This window comes from Podarcis melisellensis (assembly GCF_964234715.1).
Source record: "Podarcis melisellensis genome assembly, chromosome: 4".
Taxonomy (NCBI): Eukaryota; Metazoa; Chordata; class Lepidosauria; order Squamata; family Lacertidae; genus Podarcis; species Podarcis melisellensis.
The window spans coordinates 98,025,608-98,048,721 of record NC_138531.1 but is presented as its reverse complement, the minus strand read 5'-3'; the positions used below and the strand labels follow the sequence as shown (position 1 = coordinate 98,048,721).

Genomic DNA, 23,114 nt, shown 5'->3' with positions numbered 1-23,114 from the left:
GCATCCGTGGTACCTCAGGTTACATATGCTTCAGGTTACAGACTCCGCTAACCCAGAAATAGTGCTTCAGGTTAAGAACTTTGCTTCAGGATGAGAACAGAAATCATGCTCTGGTGGCGTGGTGGCAGCAGGAGACCCCATTAGCTAAAGTGGTACTTCAGGTTAAGAACAGTTTCAGGTTAAGTACGGACCTCCGGAACGAATTAAGCACTGAGAGCCAGTGTGGTGTAGTGGTTAAGAGCGGTAGTCTTGTAATCTGGTAAACCAGGTTCGATTCCCTGCTCCTCCACATGCAGCTGCTGGGTGACCTTGGGCCAGTCACACTTCTCTGAAGTCTCTCAGCCCCACTCACCTCACAGAGTGTTTGTTGTGGGGAGGAAGGGAAAGGAGAATGTTAGCCGCTTTGAGACTCCTGAAGGGGAGTGAAAGGCGGGATATCAAATCCAAACACTTCTTCTTCTTCTTCTTAAATGCCCACTGACCCCTCTTGCTCTCCAGGCTTCAGGGATAGCCGCCGCTGGGAGAGCAAGACTCTCTTGGCTTCAGCAAAAGGAACCCGAAGCCTGCGGAGTGCAGCGGGAACTCAAACTGTGCTCCGAAGGCTTCAGGGATCTTTGAGGCTGGCAGTTCCCCCCACCACCTTTGCGCTGCTCCCTGAGCTTGTGGGGCTGCTTTCCCCCATGCCAGCCTCAAAGACCAGGTCAGGGAGCAGCGCAAAGGCTGCGCACAGCTTTCCCGCTGCCCCCCAAGCTTGTGGGGCGGGCGGTGGGGAGGATCTCCAGAGGCTTCGGGTTGCCTTCACTGAAGGCGACTGAACGCACCTTGTTTTAGAGGGGGAGAACAAGAAAAAAAATTCTCCTCCTCTCTGCGCAGCACCCCTTCAGCGAAGCGGGAGGAGAAATGGAAGGGGCTCTGTTTCTCCTGTTGCTTCGCTGAAGGGTCGCTGAGCAGAGAGGGGGAGAATTTTTTTCCTTGTTCTCCCCCTCTAAAACAAGGTGCGTCCTATGGTCGGGTGCGTCCTATAGAGCGAAAAATACGGTAACAGCTACGGCTCCGGTCCTGGGACCCGGCGTTGATCAGCTGATGCAGCAACGGCAGAAAAACCCTTTAAGCATTCGGACAAGATTCCCACACCTTGCCGCCAAACGGCTTTGTGATATTTTGTGGACAGGAAGAAAGGTCAATGCATTTTATTCCAGACTCGGCTTTGTTGAATCGTTGGGAGAATTTCTGATAAAACAGGGCTGAGCAGGCGAGATTTCTCGCCGGTGTGGGTGGGCGACCTTCCAGAGGCCGGATTGTCCCAGATCAAAAAGTACAGCACACCGAACTGCAAACCTGACCAAGCAACAGGCAACGTTCCAGCAACATGCACGGTTGGGAGATTCCTCAACCCCCCCACATCTCTGGATCCGGCGAAGCAAAGGCCACTATCTCTGCTCAAGGACACCATCCGACGCAAGAAAAGGAGCTCAGGGAAAGGGCAGGATGTTGGGGTTTTTTAAAAAAATAAATTTATTTATTTGCTTTTTAAGATTAAAATTTTACAGTCACATAGAAACAAGATTCTAAAGGATCTCCTGGACTTCTCTCCTCCCCTTTGTAATAATAATAATAATAATTTATTATTTATACCACGCCCATCTGGCTGGGTTTCCACAGCCACTCCAGGCAGCTCCCAACAGAATAATAATAATGATGATGATGATCATGCAACAAAACATCAACCATTAAAAACTGGCAGGGAGGAAGCAGAATGTGTATGAAGTTAAAATATAAGCCAGGCTAGCTTTCCGGTGAGGTGATTGCCTGGGTGATGGGCCATTGAAAAGAACAAAGATAAGGGGATCTGTGTGAGATGGCAGCTGGGTATGGTTAGGCTCATATTATTATTATTATTATTATTATTATTATTATTATTATTACTACAGTGGTACCTTGGGTTAAGTACTTAATTCATTCCGGAGTTCTGTTCTTAACCTGAAACTGTTCTTAACCTGAAGCACCACTTTAGCTAATGGGGCCTCCTGCTGCTGCTGCGCCGCCGGAGCACGATTTCTGTTCTCATCCTGAAGCAAAGTTCTTAACCCAAGGTACTATTTCTGGGTTAGCGGAGTCTGTAACCTGAAGCGTATGTAACCTGAAGCGTATGTAACCCAAGGTACCACTGTATTATTATTATTATTATTATTATTATTATTATTATTATTATTCCGCCCATCTGACTGGGTTGCCCCAGTCACTCTGGGAAGCTTCCAACAAATGAAAACAGCAAACTCAGTAAAACATCAACCATTAAAAACTTCCCTAAACAGGGCTGCCTTCAGATGTCTTCTAAAAGTCAGATAGTTGTTTGTTTCCTTGACATCTGATGGGAGGGCGTTCCACAGAGTGGGAGCCACCACCGAGAAGGCCCCCTGCCTGATGCTCAACACTTGGTTTTAAACATGCCAATATCTGGTGCATGGATAGGAATCTGTCGTTTTAAAAATCCGCTACTGCATTTATCTCCCACCTCCTCTCCCAAGGAAGTTCGAGGCAGCGATTCCCCACTGTAGCCTTACGACAACCCTGTGAGGTAGGTTAGGCTGAGACAGGGACTGGACCCAGGTCACCCAGCGAGCCCCATGGCCAAGTAAGGATTGGAAGCCTCGTTTTCTCGGTTCTAAAATCCAGCCCTGCAACCACTGCACCACACTGCCACTGCACTCAGGGAACAAGTTTGCTGTGGGAAGGTGCATGCATTCAACAGCAATTTGCTCCGCCAGTGGTCACAGGTGTTTCAGAGGAGAGGTCCAAAGGATTGACTAATTCCCCAAGAAAGCCTTAACTGCTGTTATAAATGAGAGTTTTGCAGAGCTGCTTGTTTTGCCTCCTTGTGGCTAATTGTCGGTAACGGTGATGGAAGGGAGCCTCACAGTGTATAAAGTGAATTTCACAACAGATGGGATGGGATTCAGCTCGCCTCCAGAGCTTGTCAGGACCAGTGCCGGATTTATGTATAAGCTAAGCAAGCTGTAGTTTAGGGCCCCACTCTCTTAGGGGGGTCCCAAAAAAATTAAAGGAAAAAAACTGGATGTACACTTCCAAAATACAAGATAAAAAACAAATAAAATAAAAGCTACATACAGCAACAGTGTTTTGTGTTGTGTAGGCTCCTGTGATGTACGTCATGGGCCCCGCCTGCTAGCCTGCTCCCTAAAATATCACTGGTTTGCTCCTTTTCTATATATAGGGTGCCTACATTCTGCTATTTATAATTATTAGTAGTTTGCATCGCATATTTACACCTATTATTTCATCTTATAGCACGTTTCTAGAGACTAGATTATGAGTCTTTGTAAACTGTGTTTCTGAAGGAACTTTTGTTATTGCCAAATGCCAATGTGTTTGCACATTTTTTTATAAATAAAAAAATCATTTTAAGTTAGAGGGTTAATAATTATTTCACTATTAACGTACGTCTTCTTAAATGTATCTCAGTTCCACAATGACTTTGATAAAATGCATATTTTGTTATGTGCAAATGGCTTGAGATACCTATTAGGTCCATAAATGACTATATAGCGTATATTCAACACAAAAAAACCAGGGACAATTTGTTGTTGACAAAGGACAGCTGGACATATAAACGGCCCCATTACTTTCAGTAGCTTAAGGCCTCATCAAAACTAAATCCGGCCCTGGACTCAGCTGTGGAATACAGCTGGAGAAAACCACTGTTGAGTGTTTCCTAGAAGCAAGCGCTGGAAGCATTTTGCGAAATAAATAACACAAAGGAATTAGGCAAGAGGGCTCCTGAGCATGTGCAGGTTCCAGAGAGGAAGAAGCCATGTTAAGTCAAGCAGCAAGGGGCGGGGAACACAATGAAAGAGTTTTGCGGCAGGCACATACCAAATTCAGGTAGGGAGAAGCAAAGCAAAGAAAAAGAAGGGGCAAATCATTGAAATCAGAAAGACTGCAAATAATCTTAGTGAGGTGGAACCAGTGCTTTTTTTTCCCTGGGGGGACGCAGGCGGCATGCATAACCCTAAACATTTTGTGGATCTAAATTTGGCCTTATTAAGGGGCAGTATTTCAATAGGAGCAGGAAAATGAGAGTACCCCTAAACATTTTTTAAAGGAAAAAAAGCACTGGGTGGAACCTGCCCTGTGCAAACTCTCCCCCTTTGCACGTCTTTATGCAACACCTTCAGCAGCCCTTTTAAATGGATTCGAAATTGTTTTCAGCTCTGACATTGCTGTCAATTCCACACGGAGCTGTTTTTAATTGTTTTCCCTCTGTGGAATTGCTTTCACTGTGGTTTTGTTTTTAATTGTTTTTCTTGCTGATGTTTTCCCCCGCATTAGGATGCAAGCCTAGCCCCGCTTACCTGGGAGTAAGACCCATTGGATTCAACAGGGCTTACTTCCGAGTAGACATGGTTAGGTTAAATGCATGCCAAAAATGAGGTCCTGGGTCGTAGGGGAGGGGCTCTTGTCCATAGCTGCCAACATTTCCCTTTGCCCTTATTCCGAATAGGATTCCTCGCAAGAAAAGGGACAGCTATGCTCTTGTCTTCCCACCCAGAAAGATGCTGAATCAATCCTAAATTTTGGTTTTTCTAGAAAGTGGGTCACGTTGGTTTTGAGGGTGTCATGTTTGGGAGACGATGGAGGGTTGTTGCGCCAGGGATTTGCCCAATCCTGCTTCCCCCGACTGACTTAAACAGGGCCTACTCGTGAGTCGGTGGGCTCACGAGCCAGGCATCTTCTCCCTCGTTTTTTTTGGCAGCAATCCTCTCTGCGCAATGGGGCTGGCAGCTCCTAACCCTTGAATCAGTGGGGTATACTAGGACTCCCCCAGCTGGTCTGGAATGCAGACTCCAGCGCTGGCCTGGAAACGCACTCTGCACATGCTCAGAGGCCCTCCCGCCAGCTCACAACCCATTTGCAGCTGGGCGCAGGGGGCTGGGATATGTGCAGGGCCAGATTTAGGTTTGATGAGGCCCTAAGCTACTGAAGGCAATGGGGCCCTTTATACGTCCAGCTGTCCTTTGCCCACGACAAATTGTCACTGTTTTGTTGTTGTTGAATATATGCTATATGGTAATTTATGGACGTAACAGGTATCTAAAGCCATTTGGACATAACAAACAGGAGCCTACACAACACAAAACACTCTTGCTGTATGTAGGTTTTACTTTATTTGCTTTTTATCTTATACTTTGGAAATGTACACCCAGCGCTGTAAACATCTGAAAACGTTTATAGGTTTGAGTTGAAATGTTATGTAATGAGAATATAAGGAACCGATTTACATTTAATGAGGGGAAATACAAAAATAAGAGAGAAGGTAAAAAAAAAAAGTGGTTACAGAAATGCTACGAATAAAGTACCGTAATTCTATACGGAAGTCAGAAAGAGGTCCATGCTCTGTTAGAGCAATGCTTGCGTTTATTGAACTATGTACGGAAACTGTGATTATGAAAAAATGGAAAATGCAATAAAAATTACTACAGTGGTACCTCGGGTTAAGTACTTAATTCGTTCCGGAGGTCTGTTCTTAACCTGAAACTGTTCTTAACCTGAAGCACCACTTTAGCTAATGGGGCCTCCTGCTGCCGCTGTGCCGCCACCGCGCAATTTCTGTTCTCATCCTGAAGCAAAGTTCTTAACCCGAGGTGCTATTTCTGGGCTAGCGGAGTCTGTAACCTGAAGCGTCTGTAACCCGAGGTACCACTGTATTTTTAAAAAAGGAAATGTACATCCAGTTGCTTTTTTCTTTAAATTTTTAGGGACCCCCAAAACAGTGCCCCTCCCAAGCTACAGCTCGTTTAGCTTATGCGTAAAACATGCGTGCGCCCTGGGGCTTTTGCTCCGGCGCCCAACCGGTTCCTCCTCTGCTCCGGGCGGGCTGGATCCTGCGGGCGCTTGGGCTCCGCACGTGCGGAGGGGGCGCGGACCGGCAAGCGGGCGGGTCGTGGGCGCGGCCAGCGGGCAGGAGGCGGCTCCGGAGGCGGTATAAAGAGGCGGCCGCTCCTGCCTCGCTCTGCCTTCGCTCGCCCGGCTTCTCCATCGCCCTTCCGTGCGCATCCATCACCGCCGCCGCATCTGGGCGCTCGCTGCCGACAGCCGCCTCTGCTTCCCTCGCGGGTGTTTTGTTCTCCCCCTCGGTATAAGGTGAGGGGGTGGCTGGGTGGGGGGTTATTTGGGTGGGGGTGGTCCTTTTCCCTTCTACCTGCTCCCATGGGTGGGGTGTCCTCTCCAGGGTCCCCTTGATACCCGGGGGTGCGTTTTCTTCTCATTCATTCATTCATTCATCTTCCTCTGCGCCCCCCAAATCCTTTTTCATCCTCCCGCCGCCGCCGCCTTTATTCTGCCTTCCTGCCAGCAAACATCTCTGTGCGCCTTTGTTAGGGGGCTGGCCTTCCCAAAAGCTTTACGCGTATATATTTATAATTATTTGTGTGTTTGTTGTTGTAAATCGCTTTGACATTATCTGCGCAAGTATTTTATTTGTATTTGAGATGCGCAAGTATTTTATATGTAGACTTGTACATCTCTTTTTTTAAAAAAAACCCCATAATTTTTATTGAGTTTTCCATTTTTCGTTACACAAATCCATAACGTTAAACATTGCTCAAGCAAAGCATCAACCGCCTTCTTTTCCTCTTTCTGACTCCCCAACATCTTTTACAAATTCTTCGCATTTCTGTAGCCACTTTTTTACCTTGTATCCTATTTTGATACTTGCGCATCTCAGTTGCACAGAAAATATCAAAGCAATTTGCAGCAAGCACGCAAACAATAATCACACACATAATGATAATAATGATAATTAATAATTTGTATTTATGCCACCCATCTGACGGGTTGCCTCAGCCTCCCTGGGCTGTTTCCAACAAAGTATTAAAAACACAGTGAAACATCAACCATTAGAGATTTCCTTGAGCAGGGCTGCCTACATGAAAACCACATAGAACTGTAAAGTTATTTATTTTTAAATGCATCTTTTTTTGCTCCACGGAGCTCAAGGGGGGGTTCTTGGCTCTCCCCTCCCTCCTCATTTAATCCCCACAACAGCCATGTGAAGGAGGCTGGGCTGAGAGAAGAAAAGGACTGGCCCAAGGTCACCCTTCTTGGTCAAAGTGGGGAATTGGAATTCGAACCTGGGTCTCCCTGGTCCTAGTGCCAGGGGTCAGCAACCTTTTTCAGCCGTGGGCCAGTCCACCGTCCTTCAGACTATGCCATGGGCTGGACTATATTTTGAAAAAAAAATAATGAACAAATTCCTATACCCCACAAATAACCCAGAGATAATAAAAGCACACTTTCTACTCATGTAAAAACACCAGACAGGCCCCACAAATAACCCAGAGATGCATTTTAAATAAAAGGACACATTCTACTCATGTAAAAACACACTGATTCCAGGACCGTCTGCAGGCCAGATTTAGAAGGCAATTGGGCCGGATCCAGCCCCCGGGCCTTAGGTTGTGTCCTGTGCAGCCAGCACTGCTGGGGCATAAGCTCAGTTCTCTAGGACAGGGATGGCAAACCAGGGGTTCTTCAGATGTTGCGAGACCCTTGCCCCCCCAGTCCACTCTGGCCCTCATCTCGGACCACTGACCATCCTGCTGGTTGGGTCAGTAGAGCTGCAATCCAAAACATTTGGCAGCTACCAGATTGAGCTGTAGATTCTGCTCTAGATAGGGTTATTGTTTTTGCAGGATGGGAGTGTGTGTGTGTGTGTGTGTGTTATTCAATTCCCATTTAAAGGCAACTTTACCTAATTGTCATTTTCCAAAACAATCCCTGAATCAAATCACCCTCATCCTTTGGCGCTTGCATCTCTCCAAATTTTGGCACTTGCCTGTTTCCCAAATCTGTTACTTTTTTTTAAGCAATTGATTCTAACTTTTGTTCCTTGCAAATTACCAGATCCATCTGCAACCCCAAAAGGGTGACCCAAAAGTTCTCTCCTTGGCTAAAAAGAAAAGCTACAGTTCTACCTAACTCGGAAAGCTTGCCAGTTAATTTTATTTTCCGTGTTGCCAATGGAAAGAGGCTTAGCAAAGCTTGCTGGGGCCTGTTTTACGCCTCTTTTCATTGGGACTCATTGCAGATTATGGCCTGGTTTGGTGGAGATCTGCAAGATCTAGTTGCCTTCCTCCCTGGTGTGTTAAAGCGTGGCCAGCACAGGTGTGTCTTGCAGAAAGAGGATTCCCTTCCGCAAGGGCGATTGCGATGCTTCTTGCTGTTACATGTCCTCTCGTTGCAAAGTTCGTCTAAACGGTTTTTAACTGGGTGCTGCTTTGCATCGGTGGACTTGAAGATGACTTGTTTTTTCCCGGTGCTTCTGCAATTATTGGGTGCCAGTCTAAACCGGTTCTGTCTTTGAGGCTTGCTGGACGCCGGTGAGCTGTGAATTAGAAGCTGTTGGCGTCTAATGCAAATCTGAGGTGTGGCAAGGCCAGATAAGGGATTGGCGTTGGCAGGCTGGCATCTTAGAAGTCGGCTGCTCTCTGGCATTCTTCTATAATCCTGACAACCTCAAGCTGAGCTGTTGCCCCAGTTTCTCAGACAGCTTTTCCTCTGTTCTTCTTTTTCGCAGGATAAATAGTATGATTATTAGGTGTCGTCTTTCAAACCGTCTTTCTATGGAAAGTAAAGGGACTCAGACTGTGGTGGTCTTGAGCAACTTCGACGAACGGGACACCTTTAGAGAATCCTGATCGACCTGCCGGCATCCTGAAATACTTGAATAAGGTGAGGACGGCTTCTCAGGTTCAAGCTACGACTTTGAGAACGACTATGGCGTAAAATCACAGCTCTCTCTGTGTTGCAACAGTACACAAGTTCGGGAAAATAGGGTGCTGGGTGCAATACTGCTCTTCCGAAACATTTGAGTTTTTGAATAAGCTTTAAGTTTCTAGTCCTGTTTGGTTGTAAAGATACGCTTGGTAATACATGGAAGAAATCTCAAAAATGGTAGAGGGCCTGCATTAATGAGACTAGACCTAATGGTCAGGGGTCCCTTTACCTTTACCTTTAGGTATATTAACTGCATTTCTATCTGACCACGTTGGTTCTCAATATATTGCGCAAGTTGCAGAAATTGGTTTTGGTTCTTGAGAATTCTGAAAACAGCGTTCCTGCTTTGATTTTTAGCAATGGTGCCCCACCCATGCAATACCAGAGTGAGAGTTGTAAAACTATATATTCCATTCTGTATTGCACCAGTCGGGTGATATAGAAAGACAGGGAAGAAGAAAGTGGAGGGGGTGAACCGACTCCGGTTTGCCGTGGGGGAAGGCTGTTCTGTGATTTCCTTAATCTGGGGAGGGTATCTGAAATATACTCAGAGTCTAAAGTGGATGGCGCTGTGGGTTAAACCACAGAGCCTAGGCCTTGCCGATCAGAAGGTTGGCGGTTCGAATCCCCGCAACGGGGTGAGCTCCCATTGCTCGGTCCCTGCTCCTGCCAACCTAGCAGTTTGAAAGCACGTCAAAGTGCAAGTAGATAAATAGGTACCACTCCGGCGGGAAGGTAAACGGCGTTTCCGTGTGCTGCTCTGGTTCGCCAGAAGCGCCTTCGTCATGCTGGCCACATGACCCGGAAGCTGTACGCCGGCTCCCTTGGCCAATAAAGCGAGATGAGCGCCACAACCCCAGAGTTGGTCACAACTGGACCTAATGGTCAGGGGTCCCTTTATCTTTACCTTTTATTCAGCTCATAGTGGTGAGGGGGAATGGAAGTTCCCCCAGAATGTCTGCTTTATATACATTATTTACACAATGGGCCCCATGTGATTGGCTAATTCTGGGATTCACCTGTAGGCCAATCAGGTTGCGGATTCACTTCCACCTGGAGCTGGATTGGGTGGCTCCTGTGGACCAATCATACTGCTGCATTCTGAATCCTATTGTTCTAGGACCAATCAGACTGCTGCATTCTGAATCCTATTGTTCTAGGACCAATCAGGCTGCTGCATTTTGGATCCTATTCAACTCAGTACATAACAGGATCCTTGTTGAGATCGAGGGCCTCATAACTTCCTGGGGGCCACATGCCAGCGGCAAAGGGGGGAAGCAGAAGTTGTGATGATGGACGTGACAACAAGGCTGCGTTTCAGCCGAGCGAAAGCTGTTGAGATGGGAGCAGAGGGAGGGTTGGTGAGGGTTGCAGCCTGAGCTTCCTAGATAAAGGATAATAAAGGATAAATTGCATCCCCTCCCAGGCTCTCCAGTTAGTCTGCTCAGCGAGAAAGCTGTAAAATGACATGGGTGGGCTGTCCCTGCTTCCCACGCGCAATGTGTGATTCAGCCGGGTTCCGGTTATCGCTGACTCAGTCCAGGCAGTAAACAGAAGAAGGAACTTCGGCAAAGGTCATTGCAGCAGAGTCTGTCTCCTTGCTAGCAACCAGGCTGCTGTTGCAGCATTTTGAGGCAGCATTCGGGTGCGGCTGCTTTGACCTGGGCGGACTGGAGTCATATCTCTATTATCTGGAGATGGCTTCTACTTATCAGATTTTCAGACCTGTGAATCAAAGGTCAGCAGGCCAAAGTTCCTTGCCTGAGTGCCTTTTTTATTCTTCTTTTTGCATAAGTCTCAGCTGCATCTTCTTCACCCACCAGGTTTAGGATGGTAGTTGGCTTGGATGCAAACCAAATGGTCCCTGGGTTTTTTTGTGTGTTGAATATGTGCTGTATGGTAATTTATGGACCTGATATGTATCTAAAGCCATTTGCACATAACAAAGTATGTATTTTATCAAAGTAATTGATACAGAAATGAGCAAACCAGTGATGTTTTAGGGAGCAGGCGTGGCCCATTACTTACATCATAGGAGCCTTCACAGCACGAAACACTCTTGCTGTATGTAGGTTTTGTTGTTTTTTATCTTATATTTTGGAAATGTGCATCCAGTTTTTTTCCCTTTAAAGTTTTTTTTGGGCCCCCAAGAGAGTGGGGCCCTAAGCTATAGCTTGTTTAGCTTATATGTAAATCTGGCACTGAAGGAGTGACTCCACCCCCATTGTTCTGCCCGGACACTGAGGTCCAGCTCCGAGGGCCTTCTGACGGTTCCCTCACTGCGAGAAGCCAAGTTACAGGGAACCAGGCAGAGGGCCTTCTCGGTGGTGGCACCCACCCTGTGGAACGCCCTCCCATCAGATGTCAAAGAGATAAGCAACTACCAGACTTTTAGAAGACATCTGAAGGCAGCCCTGTTTAGGGAAGCTTTTAATGTTTAACAGACCACTGTATTTCAATATTTTTTTGGGATTATTATCATTATTATTATTATTGCACTGTACTGACTCCATCGCTCTAGAGGCTGCAGTGCTTTCAAATACCAGTTGTTGAGCTATTCTGGATTAGATTAGAAACAGTAGTTGAGATTTCTTAAGGAAATCTGCCAAAAAAAACCCAACACTTCGGATATGGGTTTCCCCAGACACTTTAACCGATTATAGAAAATTCCGCCCGGACACTGTTTTTGATGGAAGAATCCTGGATATGTCCGTACGTCTGGCAGCCCTAGTTCTGTTATTGTGGAGGAGACAGGAAGCTTTTGCCTCCGTTCTAGATGAATTGCAGATTGTTGTGTTGTTCAGTCTTGACAAACAGTGATTAAAATTAACTGTGCCTTGATCGAAACTTTGAACCATCATTTGGCTTTTCAGAAAGCGTCATGAAGATGAACCACAGTTTAGGGAGTGGACAGCATGCTGAACTCTTAACCTAAATAGGAAGCCTCGAATCTTATTGTGTATCAGACAAGGCGAGGATCAGGAATAGGCTATAGCGAGTGAGCTCAGGCAGCAGCTAAGCTGGTTCTGTTATCTCCAAATCAGCCGAGACAGCAGGATTTCCCAAAGTTGGGTCTTGAGCTGTTTTTGGACTACAACTCCCCTCCTCCCTGACCACTGGTCCTGCTAGCTAGGGATGATGGGAGTTGTAGTCCAATAACAATTGGAATTTGCTGCCCTGACTTTTAGAAGACATCTGAAGGCAGCCCTGTTTAGGAAAGTTTTTAAAGTTTGATGTTTTGTCACTTTATTATTATTATTATTATTGTTATTATTATTCTGTTGGGAGCCGCCCAGAGTGGCTGGGGAAACCCAGCCAGATGGGTGGGGTATAAATCAATAATAATAATAATAAATTTTTATTTATACCCCACCCTTCCTGGCCCCAAAACGGGGCTCAGGGCAGCTAACAACAAATTTAAAACAGTGATAAAAGCAGCATAAAATACAGTATAAAAACATGAATAAGAATAAAATTCAAAAATCAATTTAGAGGAAATAAACATTAGATAATCCCCAGGGCTAGCTGGCTGAATTGGTCCTACTTGGGCCAGCGAGGAGGCCAGGGGAGAATTAGCTGTGGGGTCTCAGAGCGGCTGAATTCAAATTAAAGGCTAGGCGGAATAGCTCTGTCTTACAGGCCTGAGGGAAGGAGGTTAAATCCTGCAGGGCCCTGGTCTCATGGGACAGAGCATTCCACCAGGTCGGAGCCATCACTGAGAAGGCCCTGGCCCTGCTGGAGGATAGTCTGACTTCCTTAGGCCCTGGGACCTCTAAACTATGGTTATTTATTATTATTATTCCATGTTTTGTACCTGAATTTTAAGGGTGTCTTCTCTTCTCCCCAGACAGGGGCAGAGTTCATTGGTCTTGTCCACTTCCTACATTGGCACCCAGTAGCGACCCTCGCTGCTTCCTTCATCTCCTCTGAAAAAAACAGGCTTGAGGCTACTTTAAAATGGTTGGATTCAAGCCCACCGACGTCCCTCCGACGGCTGCTGTGAAGTTCGTTGGAGCCGGGACGGCTGCCTGCATTGCAGACCTGATCACCTTCCCCCTGGACACGGCTAAAGTCCGGCTGCAGGTGAGCCCCAGCAGATGCCACGCCCAGAGGTCGTTGTTCCATGTCTTTTCCAACTATTCCTTTGTGGGCAGGGAGCAGCTCCCCAAAGTTAGGTTCAGGCACCCTGAATTAACGGTGCCCACTGTCCGCTTAGGAACAGCTGATATGGGATTTCTGCAAAACCCGTTATCGGTGAGATCGGTGTCATGTATGTAAAACTGGTGGGAACCAGCATAAGAGGAACTTGTTGTTGTTGTTGCTTAGTCGTGTCCGACTCTTCGTGACCCCCTGGACCAGAGCACGCCAGGCACTCCTGTCTTCCACTGCCTCCCGCAGTTTGGTCAAACACTGTCCAACCACCTTGTCCTCTGCCGTCCCCTTCTCCTTGTGCCCTCCATCTTTCCCAACATCAGGGTCTTTTCCAGGGAGTCTTCTCTTCTCATGAGGTGGCCAAAGTCTTGGAGCCTCAGCTTCAGGATCTGTCCTTCCAGTGAGCACTCAGGGCTGATTTCCTTCAGTATGGAGAGGTTTGATCTTCTTGCAGTCCATGGGACTCTCAAGAGTCTCCTTCAGCACCAGAATTCAAAAGCATCCATTCTTCGGCGATCAGCCTTCTTTGTGGTCCAGCTCTCACTTCCATACATCACTACTGGGAAAACCATAGCTTTAACTATACGGACCTTTGTTGGCAAGGTGATGTCTCTGCTTTTTAAGATGCTGTCTAGGTTAAGAGGAACTTAGCACTCTGTTAAAAGTGAAAAACAGATCGAGAAATGTACAAGGAGGGCTCTGGATGTATAGTAAAAAAAAAAAAAAAGTTGAGGAAATGTTTTCAAGGACTGCAGTTGGGTGGAGAGATGGGGCCATGGGTGGTGGAAGCGTGTTGGCCAGAGGATGAATAGCTACGATGGCAAATATATTATTCCAATATAGAGTGTGTCTCAATGGAAAGCTCTTGCAGGCTGTCTGGACTCTGTCCTGCAATGCACTGCTGAACAAAGCCTGACCAGCTGAGAATTTGGTGTGAGCTTCCGTACTTGAGCCCCCAAGCGACGTTTTTCCCTCACAGCCCAGAACTCCCCTTTCCTTTGCGAAGGAGAAGCGCTGATGCAGGTTTGTGCTAGGAAGCCCCTCCAGGGAGTTGTGTATAACCCTGCAGGGAAATTGCCTAAGTCAGCCGGCATCTGTCATCCAGAAGTCAAGGTCAGGCAGCAACTTTGGTGTCAGAAGTGGGACGCTCATTGCTGAACGCCTGCCATAACATACAGCGTGTGCAAAGTTCGCTGGACATACGTGCAGGAGCTCTTCCTAGCTGGCAAAGCCCCCTTGTAGGGAAAAGGGAGCATCAATTCTTCGGCGATTGGCCTTCTTTATGGTCCAGCTCTCACTTGTTGAACCTGTTCACTCTTAAGTTTCTTCATCTTCTCTTCTCTTCTCTTCTCTTCTCTTCTCTTCTCTTCTCTTCTCTTCTCCTCCTGAGCAGATCCAAGGGGAGAACAAGGTGGCTGTGGAAGCCAGGACGGCGCAGTACAGAGGGGTCTTTGGCACCATGGCGACGATGGTGAAGAACGAGGGGCCCCGGAGCCTCTACAACGGGCTGGTGGCCGGCCTGCAGCGCCAGATGAGCTTCGCCTCTGTCCGCATCGGGCTGTACGATTCGGTGAAGCATTTCTACACCAAGGGCTCCGAGCGTAAGTGGGCCTCTGGGGCCAAGGGTCGTGGAGTTGGGAGGGGGATCCCCAAAGGCCATCTTGTCCAACCCCCTGCTGTGCAGGGACCGCAGCTAAGGAATCTCTGACAGAAGAACCGGAAGGCCAGCATGGGGGTCTGCCTTCCTAACCCCAGAGACAGTGGTTCTCAAAGGGTGGGGCAGGAAAGGGTGGCGGGAAGATTCAAGGGCAATCAAAGAAACATCTAAACATTTCAGTGTGGTATAGTGTATAAGCTTCAGAAGGTCTAAATTTCTTGCTAAGGCCTTACAAATCTGTGCTATAAAAATTAAAGGGGGTATGGGAAGTGATTTTAAAGCTCAAGGAGAATAAATGCAAATCACCGTTGTTGTTATTATTATTGCTGTCATTTTCATGTGTATAATAACTGTTTGCTAAAACATAATAAAACGACTTCCAGAACGGATTAAGTTTGAGAACCAAGGTACCACTGGACTTAGTACAGTGGTCCTTTGGTTCTCAAACTTGATCCGTTCCGGAAGTCCGTTCCAAAACCAAAGCATTCCAAAACCAAGACACGCTTTCTCATAGAAAGTAATGCAAACGGATTAATCCGTTCCAGACTTTAAAAAAACAACCCCTAAAACAGCAGTTTAACATGGATTTTACTATCTAACGAGACCATTGATCCATAAAATGAAAGCAATAAACAATGTACTGCAGTCACACAATCCGTCAATCAGTAGCTGAACTGGGTTCCACACAGTCACAAAAATAGAGCCGCAAAAACGCAAAATAAATAGCAAAAACAGACAGACCTCAGCGTAACACTCAAAACAGAAGTGTAACACTTATAATGGAGCATGTTCGGCTTCCGGAAAAAGGTTGCAATCCGGGACACTTACCTTCGGGTTTGCAGTGTTTGGGTTCCAAGTTGTTTGAGTACCAAGGCATTTGAGAACCAAGGTTCTCAAATTTCCGTAGTACTGTATAGAATTTTTTTGGGGGGGGGGGATATACAACCAGAAACAGTATATCTAAGCCTCTCTTCCAGAGCGTTGGCTATTCTACAGTTCTCCACGACTTTTTGTTGCGAACAGGGATTTCCAACTCTGTGACAAATGTTGTTGTTGTTGTTGTTTAGTCGTTTAGTCGTGTCCGACTCTTCGTGACCCCATGGACCAGAGAACGCCAGGCACCTCTGTCCTCCACTGCCTCCAGCAGTTTGGTCAAACTCATGCTGGTAACCTCGAAAACACTATCCAACCATCTCGTCCTCTGCCGTCCCCTTCTCCTTGTGCCCTCCATCTTTCCCAACATCAGGGTCTTCTCCAGGGAGTCTTCTCTTCTCATGAGGTGGCCAAAGTACTGGAGCCTCAGCTTCACAATCTGTCCTTCCAGTGAGCACTCAGGGCTGATTTCCTTCAGTATGGAGAGGTTTGATCTTCTTGCAGTCCATGGGACTCTCAAGAGTCTCCTCCAGCACCATAATGACAAATAGGAAAGATCAGCAAACCAAGCAAGGCTTCTTTGGGTCAATAAGAAGTTTGTTTGCCTCCAATTAGACCTAATATAAATGAGATTGCCCGGCCAAAGCAAGTGCACACCTCTCAGTGACTTTGTACATTTATGATACACATGAAAGAGGCTCATTTATAATTCTATTTTGGGGAATGAATCCTGTTCTTACGTGGCTGCGTTCTCTGATTTTGGCAGATGCTGGTATCGGCAGCCGACTTCTCGCTGGCTGCACCACCGGAGCGATGGCTGTCGCCGTGGCCCAGCCGACTGATGTGGTCAAAGTGAGATTCCAAGCCCAAGCCCGGATGGAGGGCGGCCGGCGGTACCAAGGGACCCTCGACGCCTACAAGACCATTGCGAGAGAGGAAGGGGTTCGAGGCCTCTGGAAAGGTCAGTAAATTTGGGTTTTGGCAAAGGGGGAATCGACACTTCCAAAGTCCTCCAAGCCATTATTATTTTGCTTATTGCTCCGAGCGGCTCAGCGTGGTGTAACACACTGGGGATTTGAACCCTGATGTCTCCCAGGTCCAAGTCTGGCACTCTGAATACTATATCACAGTGGCTCAATTCAGAGTAGCTAACTCATGCCCTGTTACAAAGAGATCTCGCCTTGGTGCTTCTTTCGCTTTGTTATTATTTTTTTAAATTCTATTTTACAATTTAAAATATTAAACAACCTTAAAATATCAACGACTTTCCTTGGTTCATTTTGCATAACATGAATCCCTGCACATTTTACATAAACTGAACCATTCAGTTTTCCATTATTAATCCATCAAAACTTACACTGTTGAATTTATCAAATCATTTTTGCTTCCGCTTTGTCTAGGTACCTCCCCTAATATAACCCGGAACGCACTTGTGAATTGCGCTGAGCTGGTGACCTACGACCTGATCAAGGATGCTCTGCTCAAGTACAACCTCATGACAGGTGAGGAGCGATGGACAGGTCCGGGCTGTTGCTCGAAGGAGCTCCTGGATTTTGAGATGCATGGAGGGTCCACCTCTAGCGAGTCACCCACACTGTGGTGGATCCTTGCTGCAGATCACCAAAGGGTTCTGACAGTTTAATTTAGAAACATAGAATCATAGAGTTGGAAGAGACCACAAGGGCCATCGAGTCCAACCCCCTGCCAAGCAGGAAACACCATCAGAGCACTCCTGACATATGGTTGTCAAGCCTCTGCTTAAAGACCTCCAAAGAAGGAGACTCCACCACACTCCTTGGCAGCAAATTCCACTGTCAAACAGCTCTTACTGTCAGGAAGTTCTTCCTAATGTTTAGGTGGAATCTTCTTTCTTGTAGTTTGGATCCATTGCTCCGTGTCCGCTTCTCTGGAGCAGCAGAAAACAACCTATCTCCCTCCTCTATGTGACATCCTTTTATATATTTGAACATGCCTATCATATCACCCCTTAACCTCCTCTTCTCCAGGCTAAACATGCCCAGCTCCCTTAGCTGTTCCTCATAAGGCATCGTTTCCAGGCCTTTGACCATTTTGGTTGCCCTCCTCTGGACAAATATCACCATGTAAAATTGCATATTGCTGCTTACCTGTTTGACATCTCCCAGGAGGGCGTTCCACAGGGCGGGTGCCACCACCGAGAAGGCCCTCTGCCTGGTTCCCTGTAACTTGGCTTCTCGCAGAGAGGGAACTGCCAGAAGGCCCTCAGAGCTGGACCTCCGTGTCCGGGCTGAACGATGGGGGTGGAGATGCTCCTTCAGGTATACAAGGCTGAGGCCATTTAGGGCTTCAGCACCTTTAAAGCCCTAAACATGGACTGGAGACGTGCATTTTTTCTGCAATAGCTAAAGTCTGTAAGCTCATACAGACAAATGTTGATTTTTCAGGGTTCTCCACACTGGGCTTTTTCTTCTTCCTGGCGATCCCTCGTAGCCGAGTGAGATTGTCTTCCATAAACACGGTTTTAGAAGTGAGTCTGTAAGGGACTGTGGAGGCCAATTCTGGATCCACATGTCCTTCCACAGTGGGGACATAGGTTTCTGGGCGGGAGTTGATCACGGTGAGAGTTTGCCAAGCATGCCTTCCTCTTAGCACGTTTCTCCCTTGCGTCCTGAGTTTGAGTTTCTTCAAAACCCATTACACCTTTGGTAAAGGCTGTTCTCAAATTGGAGTGCTCGCAGGCCAGTGTTTCCCAGTTGTCAGTGTTTATACTACATTTTAAAAGATTTGTCTTGAGAGAGTCTTTAAACCTCTTTTGTTGACCACCAGCATTACACTTTCCATTTTTAAGTTCGGAATAGAGCAGTTGCTTTGGGAGACAATAATCAAAACCTAAAATAGAACAAAACCTTTAAGGAAGAAAATTAGGTTTTTCTAATTTTTTCCTTAAGCTTTTTGATTTTTATAATTTAGTGGATTTCTACAAGATAATATTTACAGTGGTACCTCGGGTTACATACGCTTCAGGTTACAGACTCCGCTAACCCAGAAATAGTGCTTCAGGTTAAGAACTTTGCTTCAGGATGAGAACAGAAATCATGCTCCGGCGGCGCGGCAGCAGCGGGAGGCCCCATTAGCTAAAGTGCTTCACGTTAAGAATAATTTCAGGTTAAGAACGGACCTCCGGAACGAATTAAGTACTTAAGCTGAGGTACCACTGTATAGTCGATTACTTCTCGTTCCAGGGATTTTAACGGTATTTCATTTGTTTTGTGCAACTTCCACGTCACGAGCTTTCGGCTTTAGCTTTTCCGTGTTGCTGTCCAGCCACATATTCCGCAATGGCTAGTTTTGGGGAAGCGATTTGGTTTTCTTCCCGGCTCACGATGCCTCCCTCCCGCTTGTCCTTGCAGACAACCTCCCTTGCCACTTCACCTCTGCGTTTGGAGCCGGTTTCTGCACGACCGTCATTGCCTCCCCTGTCGACGTAGTGAAGACCAGATATATGAACTCTGCCCCCGGTCAATATGGAAGTGCCGTGAAGTGTGCCCTCGCCATGCTGCGGAAGGAGGGGCCCCTCGCCTTCTACAAAGGGCGAGTCTCCATCTCCTTGAAGGCCCCACGGGGCAGGTGGTTGGGGAGAGCTGGGAATTAGGGCGAGGAGACTGGGCTCTCCGCAACCATTTGGGGCTGGAGACCCCTGGGCAACGGAGGCCAGTGCCGCCGCCAGCCTCAACCCGCCTTCATCCAGCCCCTGCTGGCATGTCTTCTTCCTTGCACCCAGCCAGTGCCAGATTTACGTATAAGCTAAACAAGCTATAGCGTAGAGCCCCATTCTCTTGCCCACCCCCCAATGTAAAGGTAAAGGGACCCCTGACCATTAGGTCCAGTCACGGACGACTCTGGGGTTGCGGCGCTCATCTCGCTTTATTGGCCGAGGGAGCCGGTGTACAGCTTCCAGGTCATGTGGCCAGCATGACTAAGCCGCTTTTGGCGAACCAGAGCAGCGCACGGAAACGCCGTTTACCTTCCTGCCGGAGTGGTACCTATTTATCTACTTGCACTTTTGACGTGCTTTCGAACTGCTAGGTTGGCAGGAGCAGGGACCGAGCAATGGGAGCTCACCCCGTTGCAGGGATTCAAACCACTGACCTTCTGATCGGCAAGCCCTAGGCTCTGTGGTTTGACCCACAGTGCCACCCGCGTCTCTCCCCCAAAATATACTTCTTCTTAATTGTATTTCAGTTCAACAATTACTTTGATAAAATACATATTTTGTTACGTGCAAATGGCTTTAGATACCTATTAGGTCCATCTATTACCATATAGCACATGGGTAGGCAAGCTAAGGCCCAGGGGCCGGATCCGGCCCAATCACCTTCCAAATCCGGCCGCGGACGGTCCGGGAATCAGCGTGTTTTTACATGAGTAGAATGTGCCCTTTTATTTAAAATGCATCTCTGGGTTATTTGTGGGGCCTGCCTGGTGTTTTTACATGAGTAGGATGTGTGCTTTTGTTTAAAATGCATCTCTGGGTTATTTGTGGGGCATAAGAATTCGTTCATTATTTTTTCAAAATATAGTCCGGCCCCCCTCATGGTCTAAGGGACAGTAGACCGGCCCCCTGGTGAAAAAGTTTGCTGACCCCTGATATAGCATATATTCGACACACAAAACAGTGACAATTTGTTGTTGACAAAGGACAGGTGGACATATAAAGGGCCCCATTGCCTTCAGTAGCTTAGGGCCTCATCAAACCTAAATTCGGCCCTACAACCAGCCCAGGGGGCGATTCCGCCTTTCAGCTTCCTCCTCCTCCTCCTCCTCCTCCTTAGTTTTGATGTTCCCCTTTGTACAATGTGGGAAACAGGAGGAGGAAGATGGGGACAAGACAAAGAATTGCCATATTTTCCCATGCATAAGACGATTTTTTTCTTTAAAAAAAATGGCAAAAATTATGGGTCTACAAGTGAAGATCTCATATAAATTTAATGCGTTAACACGAATAGAAGTTATAAATATTGTAGCTGGTGCATAAGGGCTTGCTATTACGACTGTAATGGAATTGAAATCAATAAGGTTTTGGAACGCTGAAACAAAGTGAATCATCAAACCGTCAATTCTAGCATGCGGCGGGCCACCTAAATTATATAATTTGGCACCTGAGTGATTTTGTATTAGGGAATGGTATTTTAATTCGGCACTGTTATTTTGAAGCCATCATTGAATTATTGTAATTGAAAAACAAATAAAAATTATTATCAACAATTGGGGGGGTCGGCTTATACACGGATAGTGAATGTGGGGGGGGGGTGATTGGCATCAAGTGAAGGAAAATCTCCCCCCCCCAAAAAAAAAAGCTTGACAACTCAAGCAATATTGATTTATTAATTTTGGGTTCAAAAATAGAAGGGTCGTCTTATACATGGAAAAATGCAGTAGTTGGCTCTGCCTCTCCTGGGCTCTGCTGCCACCAAGTGGCAGGCTACTTACCTTCTGCCCTACCAGTCTCAATGGGCACCAGCCATCATTGCTCATGGCTACCTGTTCCTTATGGGACGTGGGTGGCGCTGTGGGTTTAACCACAGAGCCTAGGACTTGCCGATCAGAAGGTCGGCGGTTTGAATCCCCGCGACGGGGTGAGCTCCCGTTGCTCGGTCCCTGCTCCTGCCAACCTAGCAGTTTGAAAGCACATCAAAGTGCAAGTAGATAAATAGTTAGAACTCCGGCGGGAAGGTAAACGGCATTTCCATGCGCTGCTCTGGTTCGCCAGAAGCGGCTTAGTCCTGCTGGCCACATGACCCAGAAGCTGTACGCCGGCTCCCTCGGCCAATAAAGCGAGATGAGTGCTGCAACCCCAGAGTCGGCCACGACTGGACCTAATGGTCAGGGGTCCCTTTACCTTTTATCTCATTTGCTAAATTCCTTTGTCAGCCTTCATCCGAGGCTCACAAATAATAAATAATAATAATAACAACAACAACAACAACAACAATAATAATTTTTTATTTATACCCAGCCCTTCCTGGCCCAAAAACCGGGCTCAGGGCAGCTAACAACAAATTTAAAACACTTAATTGTAAAAGCAGCATAAAATACAGTATAAAAACACGAATAACAATAAAATTCAAAAATCAATTAAATAATCCCCAGGGCTAGCTGGCTGAATTGGTCCTACTTGGGCCAGTGAGGAGGCCAGGGGGGAATTAGCTGTGGGGTCTCAGAGCGGGTGATCTTCATAAAAGGGGAGGGGGAGAGAAGAGAAGGGAAATAAAAGATCAGGCTGAATTCAGATTAAAGGTCAGGCGGAATAGCTCTGTCTTACAGGCCCTGTGGAAGGAAATCAAGTCCTGCAGGGCCCTGGTCTCCTGGCACAGAGCACACCACCAGGTCGGGGCCATCACTGAAAAGACCCTGGCCCTTTATAGGCAGTTTGCAATATAAAAAAACCCAAAAATAAATCTCTTAGTAACAAAAGGAATAACGCCCCTTGCCATCCATCAACAGGATCGCCTTTCTTTTTCCATTTGTTCTAACACCAGCTCTGTTTTTCTCCTTTGCCTGGTCTCTCTCTCTCCGTCTCTCAGCTTCACTCCCTCGTTTTTGCGGCTGGGATCTTGGAATGTGGTGATGTTCGTGACCTACGAGCAACTGAAGCGAGCCATGATGGCGGCCCGTGGATCGCGGGAGGCCCCCTTCTGAGCTAGCGAGCCGGCGCATTTCACAGATCTCGCGCATATGCGCGCGCAACGGATCCTCAATCTAGATCTCCCCCTCAGCAGAACCTTCTCCCTCGTCTTTTCTCCCTTATTATCATTTTTTAAAACTACTCCTGTCTTAACGTTTATGTGGCTTCCGTTTCGTTACAAACAGAAGCTCCTGGCTGCTTTTACAAAGTGATTTGTTCTTAACGTGTTACGGTCCTGTCTACCTTTCTCCTTTTCAACTGCGGGACACGAGTGCTTTATTAAGCTCTGAGGAATTTAGACCACAGGGGCTCAACTTGCAGTTCCCTTTTTCTATCTGTAACATCCGCAGAGTTATAAATTTGTGCTTTAGATATTCTATACTAGATAACGTCAGTTACCCCCGTTACCCAGGGCTGTGCTTTTTTTCCCCAAGCAGAGATGCTTGGAATAATTCACAAGTGACTAGTCCAGCCTTGCCCCAGCCTGGCTTGGCTCATGATGGGAATTGTAGTCCGAAACAAATGGAGTGCACCAGGTTGGGGCAAGGCAGTGCTTGCTGCTTGCGAGTAGCTCTGACCAAGCAAGGTGCAGATTCCTGCCAATTTATTTATAAAGTGCTGGCGATTTGCAAGCAGAGTTTGGGCTGCCTAGCAATCTTCCCGTGCTTTTGCATTTCAATAAACTTTTGTTTTTAAAAGTTGTTTATTCCGTGCAAGGAAGGGGAGGAAAAAACCCTCCGTGCGGCACGGTGTCTCCCCACTTTATAGCGAGTCAGCAAGGGACCTTGTCTTGCTTGCACACAAACATCTGCCACTGCCACTGCCACTGCTTTGTCCCTCTTGAGTCAAGGTCAGTTTCAGGCAAACTGGGTTTTGTTTGGAAACCGTTACGCATCTCGCAAGGCTGTTGGCATAAGCCCTGTAGCTCCAGTTAATTGTGTGGCTGTCCCATTGGGCAGAGAGGAAAAAAAG

At 47.0% G+C, this 23,114-nt stretch overlaps 1 protein-coding gene across 1 annotated transcript; it reads left to right on the top strand.

Annotated features, from left to right (window-relative positions):
- Positions 1-6,006: 6,006 nt before the first annotated feature.
- LOC309369283 (dicarboxylate carrier UCP2) lies at positions 6,007-22,855 on the top strand. Its single transcript, XM_081910093.1, has 8 exons — positions 6,007-6,162; positions 8,597-8,751; positions 12,644-12,879; positions 14,342-14,549; positions 16,245-16,439; positions 16,879-16,980; positions 18,868-19,048; positions 22,042-22,855. The coding sequence occupies exons 3-8, from the start codon at positions 12,754-12,756 to the stop codon at positions 22,154-22,156; spliced, it is 927 nt and encodes a 308-aa protein (XP_081766219.1). The 5' UTR covers positions 6,007-6,162; positions 8,597-8,751; positions 12,644-12,753; the 3' UTR covers positions 22,157-22,855.
- Positions 22,856-23,114: the final 259 nt, after the last annotated feature.